Genomic DNA, 21538 nt, shown 5'->3' on the forward strand with positions numbered 1-21538 from the left:
ATTTCTATCAATAAAAACTAATAAAAAAATTATTTTTTTCCTTCAGATTATTCCCCTGGATATTCCATTTCTAATAAAGTATTTTCTAAAACAAAGAAAATAATTAGTGAAAGAAAATGGTAAAAAAAATAATATTCTGAAATATTTTTGTTCGGTTTTTTCAAAGGAAAAAAAAGAAACAACGAGGGTAAACTTGAAATTAAATCCATCCCTAAGACCCTAACTCGTGTTTTCTCTTAATTAATTATATTTGCTCAGATTAATCGTTCTAAATTCCCTTTTCAAATAGGAGGGCAAACTTGAAATTAAATCCAACCCAACTCCCTCCTCCAGATCGCGACATCGCGCTCGATTCCGTGCCCTACCCCCGTTCCCAGACCCGCGAAAGCTTGGTGCGGCGCCGACGACGGCGGCGCGTTGACAGGAGCGTGGTGCTTTCCTCTTTCGTCGTCGGTTCCGGAATCCTCAAGACTTGTTGGGCGCCGGCCGGTAGGGCTTCCACCGCGGAGCCACCGTGGGAGGTTCTTCGCTCTCCGGCCCCAATTCTCCGATTTTGCAGCCGCCGAAGTAGTCGACGCTTTGGTGGGTAAAAGCCAAGCAGCAGCAGAAGGAGGATCTCATGCTCAACTCTTAAAACACGAGATCTCTTGTGTATCACTCCGTTTCTAGAAAACTTTGCTAGGGTTTCTCTGATCACATCTGTAAATTTTTTCTTTAATTTTCTAGTGGAGCATATCCGTTGCGTTTCGTGAGCAGCTCGGTAATTTTGTTTATTGTTTAATATTTTTTACGGTAGCATATGCACATCTTATGTTTCCCTCTATCTAAATGCTTTTGCTTATCCTGTTTATCTAGTGTTTCTTTTTGATTTTATGCAGATATCATATACAGGCAGTTTTCTGCAGGTTAGTTTTGGTGAGGTGGACTTGAAGGCGTGCTTGGAGCAAAAGGTTTTTGAGTTGTGGTTGATCGTTCTCACATCCTTATTACTGTTGATTCTGAATTATTATTATTTATTTTGTTTTGTGATCATTCATTCCTATGGTCAAGATGGTTTTAAATCCTTAAGTTTCAGTCATATTTGCTCTAAACTGTGTCATGGCATAAAGAAGTTGTAGGATTCATCTGAAGTCATGCACACCGTTCACCTCTAATAAATTCAAAGGTGTCAAAAAAGTTAATGTTAAATATTTATTCTTCGTTTTCAATTTTCGAATTGTATTTTTGTGTAAATGAAAATTAAAAATAAAAAAAATTCAATAACCGAACACAGCCAAATGTTTGGAATTTTTAATATATATATGCCAAGTGTTTTCTTTTCTATAGTCACATCCATTTTCCTTTTTAGCATTAATTCATTGCTTTTATACCCCCATTTAATGTTTATAGACCAAAAATTGTGGCCCAGTCCAAATTTATGAACCTTGTTCAACCACTAGTACAAGGGTTGATCGATAGAAAATATAAAAAATAGGTTGATTTAACTGACTCTTGGTTATTAATCCAATTTCAGTTCAGTCTCAATTTCTTCTGCACTTTTATCAGTGAACTGAAAATGATGAAAAAGACTTCAGTTGTAAATAGCAATAAAACTGATCTCACAGAGATTGTTGTTTTCTCCCATTGTTCTTTCTAAGTTTTTTTTCACCTTTTACTTTATATTTTGTATCTCTTATTTGCATGAATTGAGGAGTGCTGACAGCAAAGAACAAATACATCCTTGTTTTACTTTTCCATTTTTTCCTCCTATTTAGTTTCATTTATTCTAGTCAGTTTGTCTCCTTCTGTCTACCTTGTGTCCTTTTGCTTTTGATTTAGTTAATATAGAGTTTCCTTATTGATTTTTTTCTTTTTTTTTTTTGCCTTGAAAGGCTCTCTCTGAGGTGAGTATAATTTTCTTTTTCTTTTCCATCTTTAGTTGTTGAATCCAAGTATTTGCTGATCCAATGTCAGATTCTGGTGGGATGACAAGTAAGGGTGCTGAGCCCATCGCCGTAGTTGATTCAAGATCCACCGAGGTATATATACATTTGTGATATCTAGTTATATGCAGGAGAATAGAAACACTAGTTATTTATTTTAGATGATAATCAATTTTGCAATGCAGCTGTACAAATTATTAATAGCAATCTTATGTGTCTGTTAAATCAAACTTTAATACCTAGGCAATCTATTCTAAGCTATCAAATGCTTTATTGAACTATTGAAGCATTCAATTATTAATTTGAATTATATGTGATGTAGGATTGGTTAAAAAACTCTTTACCTAATCTTATGTTTGCTTCTCTTGTTTCCTCATCACAGCAGCCTAAAAGATTTATCCTTCTTTTGTTTATTGTTATAATTTGCAAGTCTTAAGTAGTTGCTTTTCATGGCGTACCTTACTCTTTTTTTGTTGAACATGTTTATTCAATTCACGATTGTATGTGATGGTAATTCTAATGGCTTATCAATCTGCATAAATTTGCAATTTGTTTTTTTCCTTTTGGCTAAAGTCTGAATTCTACTATTTTCAGCAGGTGTGTTTACAAGTTATTTTATACTATTCCTTTAGAAGTATCTGCATACTGTTGCTAAAGATTTGAACTTGACTACATTAAATTGTCAATCGAATAATCAAAATTTCCTTCAATGAAGTTTCCTTTTATTGTTTGATATACTTAATTGATATTTCTTGCATATTTAATGCTTATTTCTATAATAAATTTATCTTAGTCCCATTGGAGAAGTGGTATCAATGATCGTGCCTGTGTTGGGCATGACGCGGGCTTGATTGCCTATTTTTTCATTTCGGGGGAATGTGCTGGCTCAGGCTTGAAAATCCAATAATTATAAAAAATAAAAAGGATAAATTTAAAAATTATTATTGTTTAAATCAGATTTTTTATATAAAATTTGATTAATAAAAAATCTTGGTATTAAAGTTGATATTTTTATTAAATAATATTTAATATTTATAATATTGTTATTAATGTATAACTAAAAAATGAAGCTGAATTCAAACCATGGATTGTGTCGGGTATGACTTTCCCTGTGCGCTTCAATCTTGGTGCTTAGTTTGGACCACTGGGTGTTCTGAGTCAGACACCGACATGACTCTAGTCAACATGAGACATACCGAGCATGTCCCAAGCTGTTCTGTGACGTATAGGGACATGGATAGCTTGGCTCATTTTACACCTTTACATGGGAGAGGCCTGAGAGGGTACTCATAATCTGAATATTAATAACTCATTTTGTATATCAATTTCTTGCCTTTTCTCGTGTTATGGTAAGGTTATGCACATTATAGTGTTTTGAAGTTTTGCACAACATGATTGTATTTTTTGAACAATTCCACCTTTTATTAGATAGTTGATTCTTTGTCAACATTTATTTCAAGATACAGGCTGTGGATGTGGCACAAACACATGGGTCTTTGTATTCATCATCACAGCCTGCTGTTCAATCTTGGTCCTCATCCACTGGGGAGCAGAGCGTGCCGAATTCTAGCTATTATTATGATCCACAAAGTCAGGTCTCTATGTCAGGAGATGCCCAAGGAATGTCATTCACATCTCATGCATCGACCTCATCAAATCAAGTTGGAGTGAATTCTACACAACCATACTCGGGTTATGCACCTTACTCAAGTTCTACCGTACCATATAACTATAATTCAGTGGGATTCCAGAACTATTATTATAGCAATCATCCACTAGGAAATGATTCTACGACTCAGCAAGTTGAAGGAGATCAAAATCCAGGTGCTGCATATCAGCCTCTTAGCGCATTTCCGAATTCAGGGTCTTATGTTGCTCCTACTAGTTATTTAGGCACTTATTACAATGCTGGTGATAATCAGACCGGGACAGGGTATGAAAACAACAGCTACAATTATCAGACAGGCTTATGGAATGATGCAAACTATCATAACTACCCTCAGCATCTTTATTCAAGCTACACAACTTCAGCAACAACCGTGGCACAGAGTTCTACAACTGCATCAACGAATTCTCTTTATTATCAGCAACAATATAACAAGTGGCCTTATTGTTACAACCAAGCTATGCCTGCTGTTAATGGGATAGCAGGGACTGATAACTCACATGCTGCCCCCAGTCTTCAGTCAGCTGGATACTCAGCTGTTGGTGTTGGGGCTGGTTATCCATATTCCAGTAACCAGCCACCTCCACCTGGCACAACATCATGGAGAGAAGATTCCAAGCCGCCTGGTGTATCTTCTTTTCAGGTATGTGTTCTTTTGAGCCATTCTTTGTGAAGGAATGTCTCCCCCTAATTTCTAAATATTTGAGTTGTTATGAACAAGGATTTGTGTGAGCAATTTCTAAAAGAACTATAGTATGATGAATTATAACAGGTTCACATTTGTTCAGGGCATGACAGGATACTCGAGCTGTCGAGCATTGTCTTTTAATACGAAGACTGTTTTAGTTTGACATTGTAATTGACATAGTTTAAGATACTTGTCCCTACCTTCAATCTCAGGATGCCTCTCAACATGCGGCTAGTAGGTGTGTTATGCTTTTTATTTACACTGGATGATACTATCAATATACTATTATTTTAGTATCACTAGTATCACTTGTCCCTACCTTCTATCTCAAGATGCCTTTCAACATGCACCAAGTTCTTGAAGTTTGTTCCATGCCATCCTTCGCTTCACCTTCAAGTTCACCTCGTTATGAGCTTCCAATCCTTCAAATTCGCAGTTGCTTTATGCTCATCATCCTAGAGTTCACCTCCAAGCTCCTCAAGCTTGTTTCATTCCATCCTTTGCCTTGCTTCACTTTGTTATGGATCCTTGAGCCATCAAGCACAAACGATTTCACATCACATAAAACCGACTTGGCTCCATCAAGTCAACACGCTCCACGAGCTTCATGTGTCAAGTTCCTTCACACTCGATATACACATTAAAAATGAAGATGACTTTGACTTCAATTCTTTGCCAAACACATCAAAACAACGGTATCAAAGTTGACTACTTGGGAGCATCGTAACACTAACATATACCATCTCACCTTAACTCCCATGTCATCTTAACTCTCAAGCCACTTCGAAGAGCTGAATGGGAATTCTTGATGGAAAAAACATTCTTGTATATACTTTAAACCAAATACCAGATAGTCATTTCTCTCTGATTGGGATAGAGGGATATCAAAAATTTGATAACCAAACACCTTAAGGTGTGTGACCGAATTGGAATCTCTGATTCCACCTGTTGCATTTTATTTTCTCTTTTTTGTTTCCTTTAGTGAAATTTATACCTCTCTTTTTTTTGCCTTCCTTTTCTATCCTCCTAGGAAAAATAGCCTAGGAACTAAGCCATGTAAATATGTTATTGCACCATAACTTTTGGGGTCACGATCAAGATCTTAGGACCTTATGTGCCTAATTCTAGATTTGTTACAGATAACACAATGATAAATTGTATTTTTCAAATATTATTTTTGGTTTTTAAATTCTAAGTTCTGACAATCCTGCAGTCCCAATCTTAAACTCCAATCTTGTTATGCTTTCACTATTCCTAGAGGATATTGTTACAGATTACCATGCTAATATATAGTCTTACTACCTATAAGTGGGCTACTTGTCATATTGATATTATAATTTCTACTTAGTTCTTGAAACTATTCAAATAAAGATGACCAATTTGCATGCACTGATGGAAAAAATGGTCATGAACTTTAATATTAAGATGAACTTAGGGTTTCTTTTGCTTCCGGAAACATTGAAGTTAAATCATCGATAAGGAGTAAGGACAAGGATAAAGTTTGCTTTGGATGTGAAAACTGAGTATTCTTTTAGTTTGTAACAAGATGAATTACTATTTTAAATCATATTGTTGTGAGTTATGTGATCATCAAAAAGTTTATCTTCTATGTTTTATATTTTGTTTCCATTTGGTTTATGGAATATGTTAGCGAATCATTTGTATGCATCAAATATTGAGTATTTTCTATCTTGTTCTTTCTTTCTAGTTGCTTATAGAAGTTGTTTTCTAGTGGCTTATAGAAGTTGCTATTGCGTCAGTAGTTTGAAGATATTTCTTATTTTTATTCATGGTGTTAGGAAGCTGCTACACCATATAACGTGAACAAAACTTGGGAAGTTGTTCCTCCTGCGATGCAGACTCCCCCAGTTAATCAACAATCATACTTTAACAATCTATTGAAACCAACTCCTCTTCCAAATGAGAACCAAGATAATCAACCAAAGGTTATTTATTCACAAGCTCCCCACATTCAACATTCTAGTTCTAATCATGTTCCAGAGATATTTCAGACACCACAACAAACAGCCCCAACTACAGAGGTACGCCAGTTTTCTAAAGTGCAGATACCTACAAATCCTAGGATTGCTCCAAACGTGGGAGTTAGTTTGCTGAAGACACAAAAGGAGAGTTCTGGTACCAATGCACCAACTAGACCAGCTTATGTTAGTGTCTCAATGCCAAAGCCTAGTGATAAATCTTCAGCAGAAGACCATGGGAAGACCAAGGTGATTGTTTACATTTTTTTCTCGTGCTGCCCGTGGCTTTGTTTGGAACAAGGAGGCATGTGAATGTTCTTTTTTTTCATGTTTCTAATTTCCAAAAAAAGCCTGTTATATATTGTTGATTGCTGTTTATTTACTGTAACTTATATTATGTTGGCTTCATAGTTGGCACAAAGTCTTTATTACATTATTTATCTAAACCAAACATATTTTTTCACCATTTTTGTCTGCTTTTGATATATTTATTAGGGAACCTTCCCGCCATCATTATGTGCTTACGTGGATAGGTCTTTTGCTCGTTGCAAGGATGATTCTCAAAGGTCTGCTAATGAAAACATATTGAAGCAGGTGAACCTTTGACTAAGACCAAAATTATTGTCTTTTGCTTTGATATGAATTTCCTTCATTCTATTTAAATCTTTCATGTTTCTTTTTCAAAATTCAGGTAGTTAATCTTCAGTTTATTGATTTTCTGCTCTGACACAGTTTATGTTGAGCAAAGTATAGTTTGATTTCGAAGACAATTACGCAACAAGGTTTTCCATAGAAATAATCATAGTCCACTGTGTAAAAAAAAATGGGAGATAAATTTTTTTTATCTTTTTGAAATTAAATATCTACTCAGTTGAAATTCTCTGGTACTTTTGAATGAGCTTTTGGTGGAGTCACTGTCAATTTTTTAAACAAATGTTGAATACCTCCAAATATTTCCTTTTTCCTTGCCTTTTTCCTACAAAATCGGCGATGGAAGTAAACTGATACATAATGGAAACTCTTTCTATGAGATATTACATGCAATACGATCAATTTGGTTTGTATGCTTTTCTATTTTACTTAACAATAGAGTGTTGAGAAGCAAGTCCACACTGAATAGTTAAGAGTTTTGAAATATGGCGCATTGGATGATTCATCTGTATTGAAATTTCACAAATCAAATTATAAGTGACAACATATTTAACAATCAGTAATCAACTAAAAAATTCCCTTCACTCAGGTGTTCTCAAAATCATAATCTGTAATCAAACAAGATGGAATAATAATTGAGAAAATAATTAAACATAAATAAATCCACTGAAAATTTCCAATTAATTTGGTTTTCAAGATTTTGATTTTATATCTATGTGATATTAATGATTTTCATTTTCTTGGGTAGACAACTCCCTGATGCTCATTATGCAGGTGATTATGTTTAAACTATTTTCTCATCATTTTGTTTTTTTCATTGATTTCTGCATAGGTGATTGCCAAAGCAACTGCCGATGGAACACTGTTTACTAAAGAATGGGATATTGAACCACTTTTCACGTTGCCAGTTGAGCAAAGGTATCCCACAATTTATGAATATTAGATATTGTCATGATTCTTCAAACAACTCATGAACCTTGACAATAAGTTAAATGCGATGATGAGCTTTAGTGCCATATTTCCTAGTTGCAATATCCAGTGCTCTACATAACTCTAATGGCTTCTTGATGGTTTTACCTTATGTAGTGATCAGCAGAGTGGCTCTCCATGGCCTATCACTAAACGGAGCCCTAGCAGGAGAAGAAGTCGATGGGAACCAGTTGCAGATGAGAACTTGAATGATAAACTCACATCTGTTGATGATAATGCAACAAAAAATACCAGCTTGGGACAAGTTGAAGCAGCTGAAAAGGTAGTCTTCTACAGCAATGATCACAAAATGACCATTGGTGGTACAACGTACAATCCTCTTGTAACTGTGGTCATCACCCACTGATGCAACGGGGAAGAACCTTCAGTTATCTCAATTTGTTTAATCAGCATAAGCAGAGAGAACTCTAATTAAGCAAGACTCAAAACTATTGGAACCTACTGAAGCTTCATCAGTGTGAATAAAAATTCAATGATTAACACCATATCACAATAAAAATAATAGATATCCTCAGGTTCTCTCTGATTGCAATACCTTCACTCTAGAACTAATCCTACCAAAAATAGTAGTGGCCATTCTTGGCCGGAACAAATCTGCTGTAGCTCATTACCTCTCCAACATCCTTAGCATAATTTGATACAATAATAGATAATAATCAGCACAAATCATTATTAATCCACATGGAGAGGAAATGGTCTCACCTTAGATGCCTTACTAGTGTTTGTTGCTTGTGGTAGTTAAAAAATTCCCGGTGGGCATATGCCCTCAGGAAAAAAAAACACCCTCTAGAGTTGGGGGTTGGCTATAAGCTGATCTCGTGATTTACCTCCAGTCACATAACCTGGGGACAGGTTGTGAGGGATACTTAGGGTGAGCATAATCACCTTTTACTACAATTATGTTAGTTAAAAAGACACCAATCAAGCTTGTAGTTGTTGCTGCCCACATGAATTACTGAAGATTGCTATTGGATACTGGATCACTTACATCATCCTTTTTTAAATCAATTAAAATTGATGCTAAATCCACTTTAGGTTAAAATTAAATTTCAAGTTGATAGTTTTTTTAATGAATTCTTTATGAAAACCTAACATCAACTCTATTTTAACAAACTGTTGATATATATATATATATATATATATATATATATATGCTTCCATTTTATTTTCTTCTTGGTTTAATTTTGGTATTTGATTGACCATTTGCAGGTTGCTGTCAAAAACTCTGGAAGCAAGTCAGTTAATGGTTCTGTTGGCTATAAGTTTCTTCCCTCTCAACAGCAATCTATTTTACCTAAATTTTCTCAGCGGGCTATGAAGAAGCCACGCTTTTCTCACACTTTGAGTGCAACTGAAAATGTTGATCATTCAAGTGATAGTGACAAAGAGCAAAACTTGACAAAGTATTATGCTAGTGCAATTGCTCTAGCTGATTCACCGGAAGAAAAGAAAAGGCGTGAAAACCGGGTTAAACGCTTTGAAAAAGGACATGGAAACCAAACTGACTTGAAAATTTCCAGGTCTAAAATTGCTGCTGGAAGTGGGGCATACACAAGTAGAACCAGTGGTTTGTTAAAACCTACAAGTTATGAAAATGGTCAAAGCAAGGCCGTGGAGGACATTGACTGGGATTCTCTCACAGTCAAGGGGACTTGCCAGGAAATTGAGAAACGCTATCTTCGTCTTACATCTGCACCTGAACCTTCCACTGTAATAATAGTTTGTTTCATTTGGTATAATTTATTTGCCCGACATAAAGATAGTTTTTCTTAGTGCCACTATTATTGTCTATTTGTCTCCAATAATATTTATGGACTTCCGCACATCTATTTTTCTTTATAATGAGTTAGACATTACTTTTCAGGTAAGGCCAGAAGAAATATTGGAAAAAGCTCTACATATGGTTCAGACATCTCAAAAGAGTTATCTTTACAGATGTGATCAGCTAAAATCCATTCGCCAAGATCTCACTGTACAAAGAATTCAAAATACACTTACTGTCAAGGTTTGTAAAGCTTTGATCGGGTGAATTAAGTATATCTTTGGAAATTATTGTTTTCAAATCATTATTATTTTGGAACAAATAAAATAGTTAACAAGTTTTTTTTGTCCATTCAGTAACCTAAACTTTTACCTTTTCTTCATTCTATCAGCCCAAAGGTCACATGCTTAGTCTTTGAATTCTTTATTATAGGTGTATGAAACTCATGCTAGGTTGGCTCTGGAAGCTGGTGATTTGCCTGAGTACAATCAGGTTGTTTCCTTGCTTTCTTGGATGTTTATCAATGTTTTTTTTTGTTTTCCTCAGTTGAATTTTAGCTCCTTATCTTTTTATTCTTATTTGAGGGTAATATCTGTTGTGCCTTATTCACATCTGGAGTATTGGATGATATTTTTTTACCTTAGTTCGTATGGATCTTGTTGCTAATGGATCATCCTGAGTAATTTGCAGGTCTCTCTTTCATCTAACAGAACCTACAAATTTTTTTTCCTTATATAAAGCGACAAGCATGTTTCTTATAGAAAAAAAGGGCATATAGCTGTATCATCTACTCTTCTAAGCTGTTAATAAAAGATAGATCTTTTTGATGTTGCTTTGCAAAATATAGGCAAACAAGCTTGGGGTGTTATTTTTATTTTTATTTTTTGATATTTTGATATTACGAATAATCTAAATGCTATTTAGTATCTGTAACTATATTAGCACATTATTCATTTTAGTGTGCATGAGTTTCACACACACTCATCCTCCATAATATGTTTTCCAGTACTGATGTTGATATTTCTTTGTTTGTTGCTTGTATGCATAAAAAATGTGATGCATTCTGTTACATTTTGTTATCAGGGTACATTAGTATCCATATTTCTTCAATCAATTGTGTTTAATGTATATAAGCATGTGCAACTTGCAGTGCCAATCGCAGTTGAAGAGGCTCTATGCTGAAGGTATCAAGGGATGTTATATGGAATTTTCTGCTTACAATTTGCTGTCAATTATCTTGCACTCCAATAACAAAAGAGAGTTATTATCATCAATGGCAAGGTATTTACAATGTTTTTTTTTTTTTTCATATAACTATTTCAGTTGTTTTTTTTTTTTTTTTTTTTTTTTTGCAACTACTATGTTTCCGAATTTCATGTATATTCAGCTAGATAATAGTTTACTATAAGTTTGAAGTCTAATAAAACATTTATCTTTCTAACCTAGTGAACTTGCATGCTTTTGTATCTAAGGGCAATCGCATTGATTTGAACGTTAATATGTCACCTCTTCAAAAAAAACATAAATTCATATGCCACATACTCATTATATTAACACCTCACTTTTCTTAACACATCTCGCATTCATTTTAATATTAACACTCATTATTTGTGAATCTCACTATCTACTCATTCATCTTTATTCTTATTTTACATTAAATAAATAAATATATTTTCAATTTTATTCTTATAATTTCATCCTCATTAACTGCGTTCAAAGAATTGAATGTTGACGTATATGTGAGTGTCACCCACATGGGTTGTAATAGCATTGATGTGTTAAACTTCCTAATTGCAAGGTATTAAAATGTGAATCCAAGTGATAGCAGTCAAAGCTGTTGGTATCAAAATAATAATAAAATAGAGAAGAGAAACAAATTCAATATATATCTATATATATATATATATGTATATATAGACACGCACAACATACACAATAATTGTATCCTTAATGTGAATGCAAATAAACAATTTATAATTTATAAATAAGTATTAATACATAACAACAATTAAATATTTTATTTTTCACATTGAAACCAAGAAAAACATAATAAAATACAAAATTCAATACTAAAAAAAGGATAGCTCGGTGCACGAAGCTCTCACCATGCGGGGTTCCGGGGAAGGATCCATTGTACGCAGCCTTACCCTGTTTTTTGCAAGAGGCTGTTTCTAGGATTTGAACCCGTGACCTTTTGGTCACATAGCAACAACTTTACTATTGCGCCGCTCCCCTTCACAAAATTCAATACTCCATAGTATAAATCTAAATTGCAAGAAAGCATATAGCTAACTTATAATTTGTGTCATACTATAATATCAAAATATAGATAAGATAACTAATATCAAAAAAACCAAAAACTTGTCAAAAATTCTATTTTTTTCTTAGACCTTGCATAGATTTTAAGGGGGAAATATTTGTGTAGACAACCCCACATTGTTAGAATTAACATCATTTTTAATGTTGTAGAAAATGATCCTACAATTCATGATGATGTTCAAATTGCAATTAATGCCTACGACATCATTATTTGTTTGTTAAACAAGCAGATATTAGACTAGATTCAGGACAATAGTGCAATGGCTACTACACATTTACTTATTCCACACTTTTTTATTCAATCTTTTTTCTCTCTCATTTTCTTATTGATTTGTCTTCAGGCTATCAGCTGATGCAAAAAGTGATAAAGCTGTGAAACATGCTCTCTCAGTTCACTCTGCTGTTTCATCTGGGAATTATATCCTCTTTTTCAGACTCTACAAAGAAGCACCCAACTTAAACACTTTCTTCATGAGTATCTCCTCTCTCAGTTTAACTTCAGTGTTATTTGTTAACAATTATTTAAGGTAATTATTTGATATAGATATCTACATGGAGAAGATGAGATTTGAGGCGATGAAATGCATGTGCAAGTCATATCGCCCAGTTGTCCCTGTTTCATATATTACTCGAGCCTTGGGCTTCTCAAAATTGACTCAAGGAGAAGAAATTGAGGATGCAAGCATCGATGGATATGAAGAATGTGAGGAATGGTTAAGGGCACATGGAGCAGTTATCACTTCTAGTAATGCAGAGTTGCAGCTGGACACAAAGGTATTGCACAATTTCTAGTTTTCTTTCTTTAAATTGTGAAGATAGTTGAGATTCTCTGGAAGGAATATGAGGTTGGATGTGATTATTCACATGCATTAAGTAAAAAATTCTAATTCATTCATGGGAATATCCAGAGTCCCTGTCCACTGAACTGGAGATGTAGTTCCCACTCATTATTGGATAGCCATTGACCTAATTACTGGGGTACCTTATACCACCTATCTGAATTCTTGGCAAATTCTTCCATCCTGACCTGTCATTAGTAGTTCCTAGTGTTTCCTGTCTTTTTTCGGCAGCCAAATGAGTATCCAAATTTGTTTATGCTGCATTTTTCTTTGAACTTCTAGTGGACATAAGGATTTTGGAACATTTAGAAAACTAGATTAAATACTTTCCATGCTTTTAAGCATATACTAATAACTCAAAGTTGCTTCAGAATTAATTCAGAATAGTATAGATACATTTCTAATCTGAGGGAAAAAATTGGAATCGAATAATAGTAGTCATATTGTCTAGAGTGGAATTTGTTCTATCACTGTGCTACATTTAGCTGAATGATTCTTTAGGGAAAATGGCCACTTCGTCAAATTTTGGCTCACCACAATTTTTGTTTTAGGCTTCTGCATCCACACTTTACATGCCAGAAGTAGAGGATGCTGTTGCTCATGGAGATGCAAATCTTGCGGTTGATAATTTTCTTACTAGGACATTGTGATCGTACCTGTAGACGTGTAACAATGATTTTGGATAATTTGATTGATCATGCTCATGTAAGGGAGCTACGTACAGTAATAAATGAAGGTGAGGATGAAGATATAGCAATGTTTGCCTGTTTTATGTGGCAACATTCGTGAAAACAAATTGGGTGAACTTTTGGCATAATCTCTCGATGAGAGGAAGCATTCCTGGGGGCAAATTCTAATCCAATAGCTGGCCATTTTGTGTAATGGCTTGTTATGAAGTGAGATCAGCACAAAATAATGAAGTTCTGTATGTATAAAGATGTTCTGGGATTAACAGGTTGATTGAAGATGATGATAGATCATATCAGTGTCATTCAAACTTGTAAGCATGTAAGGTAACTTCTATGTAAATTTAAATATATCAAATGAAAACTATTAAATTCAAGCTCTTACATTTGCTATGCTTTTAAATAGCTATTTATTTTCTATTTTAATACATTGCAGTTACATTTATTTGTGTAATTTATGTTCTGATTCTGAAATTAGTTTGTATGCTAAAATGCAACGAATATCTTGCAAATTTATGAGCACTAGGTGAAGGGTGTAGTGCTTTGGTAAAAATGAATATGTACATGTTTTGGTAGAAATAATTTTAAGTATTTTTAGGTAGAAATAATTTTAAGTATTTTTAGGTGAAATATCTTCTTAATTTCTCAGATATACAAGGACTGTGTTTTTCAGAATACTTTAAAACAAGTATTAATACATATAATCTAACATTTCTACGTGATATTTGATTTTATAACATGAACATGTACTTGCCTCGTGATGCAACAGAAATAATTTAGTTGATGTGTGATAAACACACAAAATGCTGGCGATGTGTAAATTTGTTATTGGAAAAAAGGATAAAAAATCAAGTTCAAAGTGCAACCAGTAAAATTTTCCAAATTTAAATGTTTAGTATAAATGTCACTTGGAACACACTCCAATTAACAACCGAATCTAAATTGTGCTTATCAAATCACAAATTCAACATGCAGGAATAAAGAATCAAAATCTATTAAATGAATTTTCTCATTATGATGGATTTTTCACCAAAATTGGACTTGAAAAAGCCGACTGTTTTGGATATTTTATAAACATATCCAATTCTTGATTTCTAATAAGGAATAAAACGAAACAGCAACTTGAAAATGCCTAGGCCATGGAAGTTGCCCAATTCTTGTTTGCTCAAGGCTTGAGGGCTAGAGCCAGACCAAACCTGGAAGGTGCACTTGCCGCCTTTGGATCAAACTCAGCGGAAACTGTTATGAAAGATTTTGGCCTCCACTGGTGCTGACACAGCACTGCAGATTTTCCGCTGTTGTTAAAGCAAGTCTTTATCGTAGTCAATGGATCGAGATTGTGCGAGCTTCCGATGGCAAAGCTGTTCTCATATGTGTTGAACTTACGAACCATTTCAGCAGCCACTGCAACACCATTGACTGGATTGAGCACATGAATATAGGAGGCTTTCAGGGTCTCTCCCTTGTCAGTTCTGCATAGAATATTTAAAAGAGATTAGCCGGGAATACAAATGATAGATTCGAAGAAAGTGCCAGTCACTATCTTGATCCACCAATTTCTACATAACAATCACATTAATATGCAATATTAGTAATGATAATAATAATTAGGGGGGAGTACTTACAATACAAGAGCAGCAGAAAAATCATGCTTGTTAAAGCCTATCCCGGCATTGTATTTGGTTAAAGAGGCAGATGCACTATCAAACCCAATCTCAGCTCCAACACTAAGTTCCCTGCTGCCAATTGCTGCAGCAAACTCCAGCAATGGGGTTGGTGTCAAGCCAATGCTAGAATTAAAAGCAACTAGGCGATGAAAGTACTGGACATCCAGCTGCAACAAGAGACATTGCAAATAATCAGATTCTAACTGCTTGTTAATAACTAGTGTAAGTAGCGATGCTGAGCAGGTGCAAAATGAGGGTGAGATCGCGGATGATCTTCTAGAGGCAACCCACATGCATGCAAATTCATTGGCTGTTACTTTTGGCAAACTGCATTAGATTGAGAGGAAAAGATGGCATGGTCTTGCGAAATTTAAGCAAAGTATAACTTTTCAAAAATTGAAAAAAGGGACAGCATGGTGCACAAAACTCCAGCCAATACGAGATCCGGGAAAGAGTATATTGTACGCAGCCTTACCCTCCTTTACAAGAGGATGTTTTTGAGACTCGAAGTCGTGACCTTTATGTCATATGGCAACAATGTTACTCTTGCGCAAAGGCTTCCCTTCTTTTTCAAAACTTGAAAAGTGAATTGAACAATTAGAAGCAGAGTAAAATTTCCTCTAAGAGAGATAAATCCATGGCCTAAAACTATTACTTGGCCATAATCATTACTAGTGAGTTTTTCATTATACAACGTAACAATATCAAAGTCAAAAGCTAAAACAATATAAGTTTGAACATGTTAAGGCAATAGTTTTATAATTTTAGAATTCTCTGAGACTCTTTAAAAAAATTATATGGACAAAATGTGATATAGAGTAAAATAATATTATTTTATTTTAAAAAACATTACAGAAATCAGCAAATATGAAGAGGTGAAACAACAAATTAGAAAGTTAATAGGCTGACACCAAAGTCACAGAAACCAAGATGTATCAATGTCATTGTACTTATATGGTTTTAGTTGTGGACTTGTGCCAATGCAAAATCCAACGCCGAATGATTCACCGACACATATTTATGGACACAAACATGAAATGCTTTGAAACATGCAAAAGAATGCATAGTGTCAATGTAGCTTGATACCAAAATTTTACATGTTTTGGCCGAAGTTCAGAACATGATATTGTAAACTTTGATACAAATCATGAATGATTTCTTAAAATAAACTAGTTCTATCATGTGACATTTGTATAACAAAATATTGATATTATATGAGAATGCACATACATTCAAACTACGTCTTCTAAGGTATATAGTCTTTGAGATTGTTGACCCATGCTAATTTAGTATGTTTCAGACAAGTACCTGATAGAAGCATAGATTGACGCCAAATATTTCCTAATTAACACTCAAAGAAAGAAATATACTCCTGAGGAACATTTACTTTCCAAGGCATGAAAATTATTCCAACCCATGTACCTATCTCATGGGCAATAAGAAATAACCAAGAAGAACCTGAGTTACTGAAGAAATTGCATCACCATAGGTGAGTAAGCTGTAAGCAGAGTAATAGTTAGGTTTGTGCATTGTAGGAAACTAACCTTGCCAGACTTCTGATCAGGTAGCTTGAAGCTTAACTTAGTCTTGGCACCAGCTAACAATTCATCTACAGAAATTGTTGTTGAGATCTGACAACAGATATAGTATGCCTCAGTTGAAATTATGAGAATCAGCCTCTAGGTAATGCATAGCATGCACATAAGGGATTACAAAATACAATTGGAATTCATAAAAAAATATGGTTGTCAATTTGAGGAACAAGGCAATTCGCAATTGGAAGTCAATTGCTGTAGTCGTACACTAAAGAACATGAGTATGTTAGCACATTGGTAAGGACAAATAACCACTTACATTGGAATTTGTATCAACTTTGACATCAACAAGCGTTTTACCACTTCTGTACTGAGTACTTATATCACCAAGAAATTGTTCATTCACTTTAATGCCAGTAGCTGTAAGGCCCTGAATCACCAAGTGAAGCTCATTGAGATGCAAATGCCAGAAAAGGTCCAAAATGAAACTACCGATGAAGTACACATTTACACAACAGAATACTCATTTTCATTAGACTATGAGTCTCCAATACTGAAGCTGGAAAATTATTAACGTCCAAAAAAATTAGTATAGTATCATTTTCCAAGTCCTTAGGAAGAAAAATATCAAAAAGTAGTAGTATTTCATAGACATATAGCCAGTAACAAAATTGTTCAACTACTCTTGGAACTCAAAAGTCCATACATCGTCAGTTTTAGAGGAATTGCAAGACATGATCAATCAAGTCATAAGAAATCAACAAGAACAGGTAATTCATCAAGATAGCCAATATACTGTAGGCAACAAAACATGGAGCACATTGGTTTGGTTAACATGCATTTCTAGTTGTTAATTTCACAGTTTAGCTAGCATATTAGAGATAGTTTGATTATGCTATTTGGATTTGATCTATAAATGTATGATCCCAATATGAGTTAATAATAAGCCTGGGGCATTTCATTTTTATATGGAGACCATGGCAACAAGCATCAGAAATAATTAATTCAAAGAACAAATATAAAAGCAGGAAACATTGCAAAATATGAAACACAGTACTTGTCCACCACTAGTTCTGCAAGAAGTATTGCAGCATTTGGTATCCCACATTGTGTAAGAGAGGAAAACTAATGCAGGCTAGCAGCATTTGTTACTCAACACTGAGAGGACAAAGATATGGGGTATGGCGAGCAACCAGGAGTAAAAACTCATCATCGCAATATGGCATCAGTCATTGTTTCAAATCTCTTTCCATATTGATCGGTTTAGTAAAATTTACTTATTGTTCCTTCCATGAATCAAAATGAGCACGGCACTTGTTGGCATGTGCTACACTTACATTTTCTGGTCATGCCACAGAATTCCAAACATGTATCACCAATATCAAGTGATACAAACCTTTATTTTGACAAATCAAGGCACCATTAGAAAGGGGAAGTGAAAAACAAATAACTCTTCCTCTTTCCTTTCTCTTCTTCTCCACATCATCTTTTGGTTCTGTGATAGTCCTCTACCAGTTGTTTCTATATAATATCATAGTTATATTTGGTAAATAATCTCATTGTTTTCATGACCATGTTTGAATATGAAGCACAACTTTTGCCTTATAGATCCGCACATTATCTGCCTAAAATAAAGGAATAACAGTGAGCAAACATTTGCCATCTTGAACAATGGGTCCATCATCATCATCAAACCAAGTTAGACAATCAAATCAAGCACTAAATGTAATTAATCATAAACACCCCTCTTATCCCACTATCTGAGGGGCATTTCATTTTAGAAATCAAATGAGCTATGAGCTTAGCAATGTACTGACTGAAAGTTACATTTATTTTCAAATTTTAAAGAGCAACAAGAGAAAGATTAACTTATTTGTTACTTGAAGAGTGGCAATGAAACGTTCACAATTAACAAATAAGTCAATTGTGGTTCTTACCAGACCAGAATCATTTGATGAGGAAAAAACAAATTTATGATCAAAGTTGTAATCCTTGGTCAAAAGATCTGTAATTGATAAAAAAACAAATATGTAAGTATGCTAACACATGTAAACAAAGAAAACGTATAATTACTATACCACTAACTGCATGTACAAAATTAACATAAAACAAACAGATTAAACAGTTTCTAGTCACAAAATCAGGATGGACACTAAACCAAGAGCAAATTCTCAATTCTGCTGGCCATGCATGAAGCACATAAGAATCTACCCCAAACATTAGACTGGAGAAAGTCTTAGATAAGGTAGTATAACAGTTCAAGTATTTGTCAGATCAATACACTATAATCAACCAACCAGAACGGTTTGACTCTATTTTTTTAATGGATGGATGTTTGTAAGGGTTAATTAATAAGAACGGAAACAATGTGCAAAATAAGAGAAATATAGATACTTTGGTGATAGATGTGGCAGTGAGTCAGTCTTAGTTGGTTTAGTTCAGATTACAGAATGGTGGTCACATTCTGAATTGCACTTAAACAGAAGGTCAGAACTTGTCAACCCAGACTAAATTATACCATTTGATGAAAAAGGTCAGGGACCCAGGTAAAAGTTGATTTTTTAGGCAACTATTGAATAATAACTTAGGACCCAAAAGCAGATTTGTGAAAATTTTAATGTTGAATAAGTGTGACATAAATATAACTGTATGTACTCAGAACTTACGCTTGAAATTGAATATGAAGTCTAAACCACAACAACCAGTCGAATGGGTTCAACAAACATATGGTAATCAACATTCTACCTTTTTTTACCAGAATCCAGAACATGTTTCTTAATGCTTATACTCAATATAAACATAATGATATAAATTGCCAAAAATGCCCACAGAATACTTGTATTACTTTAAAGTGCACAAAAATTTGATTACCAGTGGTACTAACATAAATTTATGAAAGGAACACGATCATTGTCATATCATTCAGTTATTCTAGACAAAAGTTCAATGGTCACTCTAGTATACACGACAAAAATAATTGATCAACAGACACGAAACTCTCCATATATAGTATGTTATAGCGGAAGCTATATGCAATGATGGCCTATAATGTGACATGCTAGAATCTCAAGGTGTAGCAACAAGGGATCAAATGGCCACAAAATTGTCATGAAAAAACAAGACATTCCCTAAAAAATGAAAGAAAAAGCCGCAAAAAAAAGAAAGCAACAGCAAATTCATTGACTTTTTCTCAAATCCAATGAATTTGTAGCCACAAACAGCAAGTTATAGTATAATGATTGACAATATACTAAAAATGGAAACATACAGTAGGTGCAACTTTATCTGCTTAAGTACTAACTGCAAAACGAGCAACATGACAAATTTAATGGATACACACAGATTGCAAAACATTACTCCTGATACATCCTACAAGTTAATGCCAATGGAATATCCAATACTTGCCTTTTGCTCTCTTCCCGATCTCAGAGAACGGTGCTGGACCAACTGCCATCTTTAGTAAACAAAAAAGCCTGTAAGCTAAAATATCAATTGGTGAAGGTACTTGAGCATATATATAAAGGACACAGCAGAACAAATCAATGAAAATATGCGAAAGCTCCGATTTACCAGTCAATACTCTACATAAAAGTATCACCCAGAGCAATTTGCGCTGTGCAATCGTGCAAGATATTCTCAAACCCACCCAAACACCCCATTTATTATTTCAATTCTCTTTGAAATGAATTTCCCAGGCTTCAACAGTTTTTCTTATTTGCTTAAGTGATTGGGGAAACTGCAACTCAGATTTAGACACCAAATAGTGTGGCAATGAAAATAAGATCTAGGTGCTAATTAAGACAATCCTTCAAAGTTTGACCTTGACACATTTCTTGCAAGACGATAGGCACAGAGAAATCTTTTGAGCGGAAATGGGACTGTTATCATAACTACAAGAGCGTCCTATCAAATAATTTAGTCAAAGTTCGACTAAACTAAATTACTACATAAATGTTTTTCATATCATGGTCAAACCTCTCAAAATATGTTTTTTTTTCATCAAAAGGAGAAGGAACAAGTAAGAGATAAAACTGTTATCCTACCGTTGCTTCTCGATGAGGAAGACAACGATGAGACTTACCTGTTGCTGTGTCTCAACGAGGAAGACGATAGTGCTGCACGACAAAGTGCAGTGCTCGTCACTGGGAGAGGGCCTCAGGAGTCTTGCCGCTAGGAGATGAGTGATCGTGGAGGAGGTACCTACTCCCGTCGCGTGTCCGCCTCCGGAGGCGGACGAACAAGATGGGGGGGCCGGTTAGGTTAGGGATCGAAAGGGGGTTTTTACCGAAAAAGAAAGGAAAACTATCAGGTGGAGGTGGGCCCAGTGGGGGATCAGCCACTGGGCCCGCGACAGCTGGAATTTATACATAAAGTTAGACTATAACCCTAATTAAATATCTTACATAATTTAAATTTTACTATAAAAATAAATACGCGATAATAAAATGACACTAATTTTCTATTGTTATTATTATTAGGACTTAAATATTCATCTTTTTCCGATTAATATTTATTATCTTGGTAAAAAATTAAATATTTATTGGGGAAAAAAAATCAAAAGTGTCCTAAATCTTATAAATAGGCCGTCTTGTTTTATAAAAAAAAAATGTTAAAAGAACATCCCATTAGTAATTTTCATCTAAAAAATATCTCTTATTTCAATGACGCTGTAACAATTACCGAATAACTACTATAATTTATGAGATCTACTCGGTGGCTTCTAAAACATATTTAATGTGAGTTATCAGCTCAATTTAATTAAGTGTGAAATAGATAATTCTTCACGTAACAACTACTAAATAACTTCTAGGTGCTTTAGCTAGATGCTAAAACT

The 21538-nt window shown here is 34.4% G+C and overlaps 2 protein-coding genes across 14 annotated transcripts; one reads left to right on the plus strand and one right to left on the minus strand.

Annotated features, from left to right (window-relative positions):
- The first annotated feature begins 306 nt into the window (after positions 1-306).
- LOC122045211 (SAC3 family protein A-like) lies at positions 307-13886 on the plus strand. 10 transcript variants are annotated; one of them, XM_042605325.1, is made up of 15 exons: positions 307-760; positions 879-964; positions 1919-2018; positions 3383-4231; positions 6076-6504; positions 6751-6849; positions 7739-7824; positions 7993-8158; positions 9106-9606; positions 9761-9901; positions 10091-10150; positions 10809-10939; positions 12319-12452; positions 12522-12751; positions 13368-13886. In XM_042605325.1, the coding sequence occupies exons 3-15, from the start codon at positions 1947-1949 to the stop codon at positions 13464-13466; spliced, it is 2997 nt and encodes a 998-aa protein (XP_042461259.1). In that variant the 5' UTR covers positions 307-760; positions 879-964; positions 1919-1946; the 3' UTR covers positions 13467-13886. The 10 variants fall into 10 exon arrangements, with proteins under 10 accessions (XP_042461259.1, XP_042461258.1, XP_042461260.1 ...); XM_042605324.1 differs by having other exon boundaries at positions 879-950; XM_042605326.1 differs by having other exon boundaries at positions 879-950; positions 3389-4231.
- Positions 13887-14495: 609 nt separating this feature from the next.
- On the minus strand, positions 14496-20960 carry LOC122045213 (mitochondrial outer membrane protein porin 6-like). 4 transcript variants are annotated; one of them, XM_042605336.1, is made up of 7 exons: positions 20786-20960; positions 20110-20158; positions 18642-18709; positions 17024-17134; positions 16714-16800; positions 15128-15336; positions 14496-14974 (listed from the first exon to the last, which is right to left on the minus strand). In XM_042605336.1, the coding sequence occupies exons 2-7, from the start codon at positions 20156-20158 to the stop codon at positions 14668-14670; spliced, it is 831 nt and encodes a 276-aa protein (XP_042461270.1). In that variant the 5' UTR covers positions 20786-20960; the 3' UTR covers positions 14496-14667. The 4 variants fall into 4 exon arrangements, with proteins under 4 accessions (XP_042461270.1, XP_042461267.1, XP_042461269.1 ...); XM_042605333.1 differs by having other exon boundaries at positions 20110-20177; XM_042605335.1 differs by having other exon boundaries at positions 20110-20184.
- Positions 20961-21538: the final 578 nt, after the last annotated feature.

The sequence above is a fragment of the Zingiber officinale genome, chromosome 2B (assembly GCF_018446385.1).
Source record: "Zingiber officinale cultivar Zhangliang chromosome 2B, Zo_v1.1, whole genome shotgun sequence".
NCBI lineage: Eukaryota > Viridiplantae > Streptophyta > Magnoliopsida > Zingiberales > Zingiberaceae > Zingiber > Zingiber officinale.

Coding starts and splice junctions, on each gene's coding strand:
- LOC122045213 (XM_042605336.1), bottom strand. CDS start 20,158: ATGGCAGTTGGTCCAGCACCGTTCTCTGAGATCGGGAAGAGAGCAAAA. Junction 17,135..18,641: donor CATCAAATGATTCTGGTCTG/GTAAGAACCACA, acceptor TTGGTGATTCAG/GGCCTTACAGCTACTGGCAT. Junction 16,801..17,023: donor AAGTTGATACAAATTCCAAT/GTAAGTGGTTAT, acceptor ATCTGTTGTCAG/ATCTCAACAACAATTTCTGT.
- LOC122045211 (XM_042605323.1), top strand. CDS start 1,947: ATGTCAGATTCTGGTGGGATGACAAGTAAGGGTGCTGAGCCCATCGCC. Junction 10,940..12,318: donor TTATTATCATCAATGGCAAG/GTATTTACAATG, acceptor ATTTGTCTTCAG/GCTATCAGCTGATGCAAAAA. Junction 12,453..12,521: donor CTTAAACACTTTCTTCATGA/GTATCTCCTCTC, acceptor TATTTGATATAG/ATATCTACATGGAGAAGATG.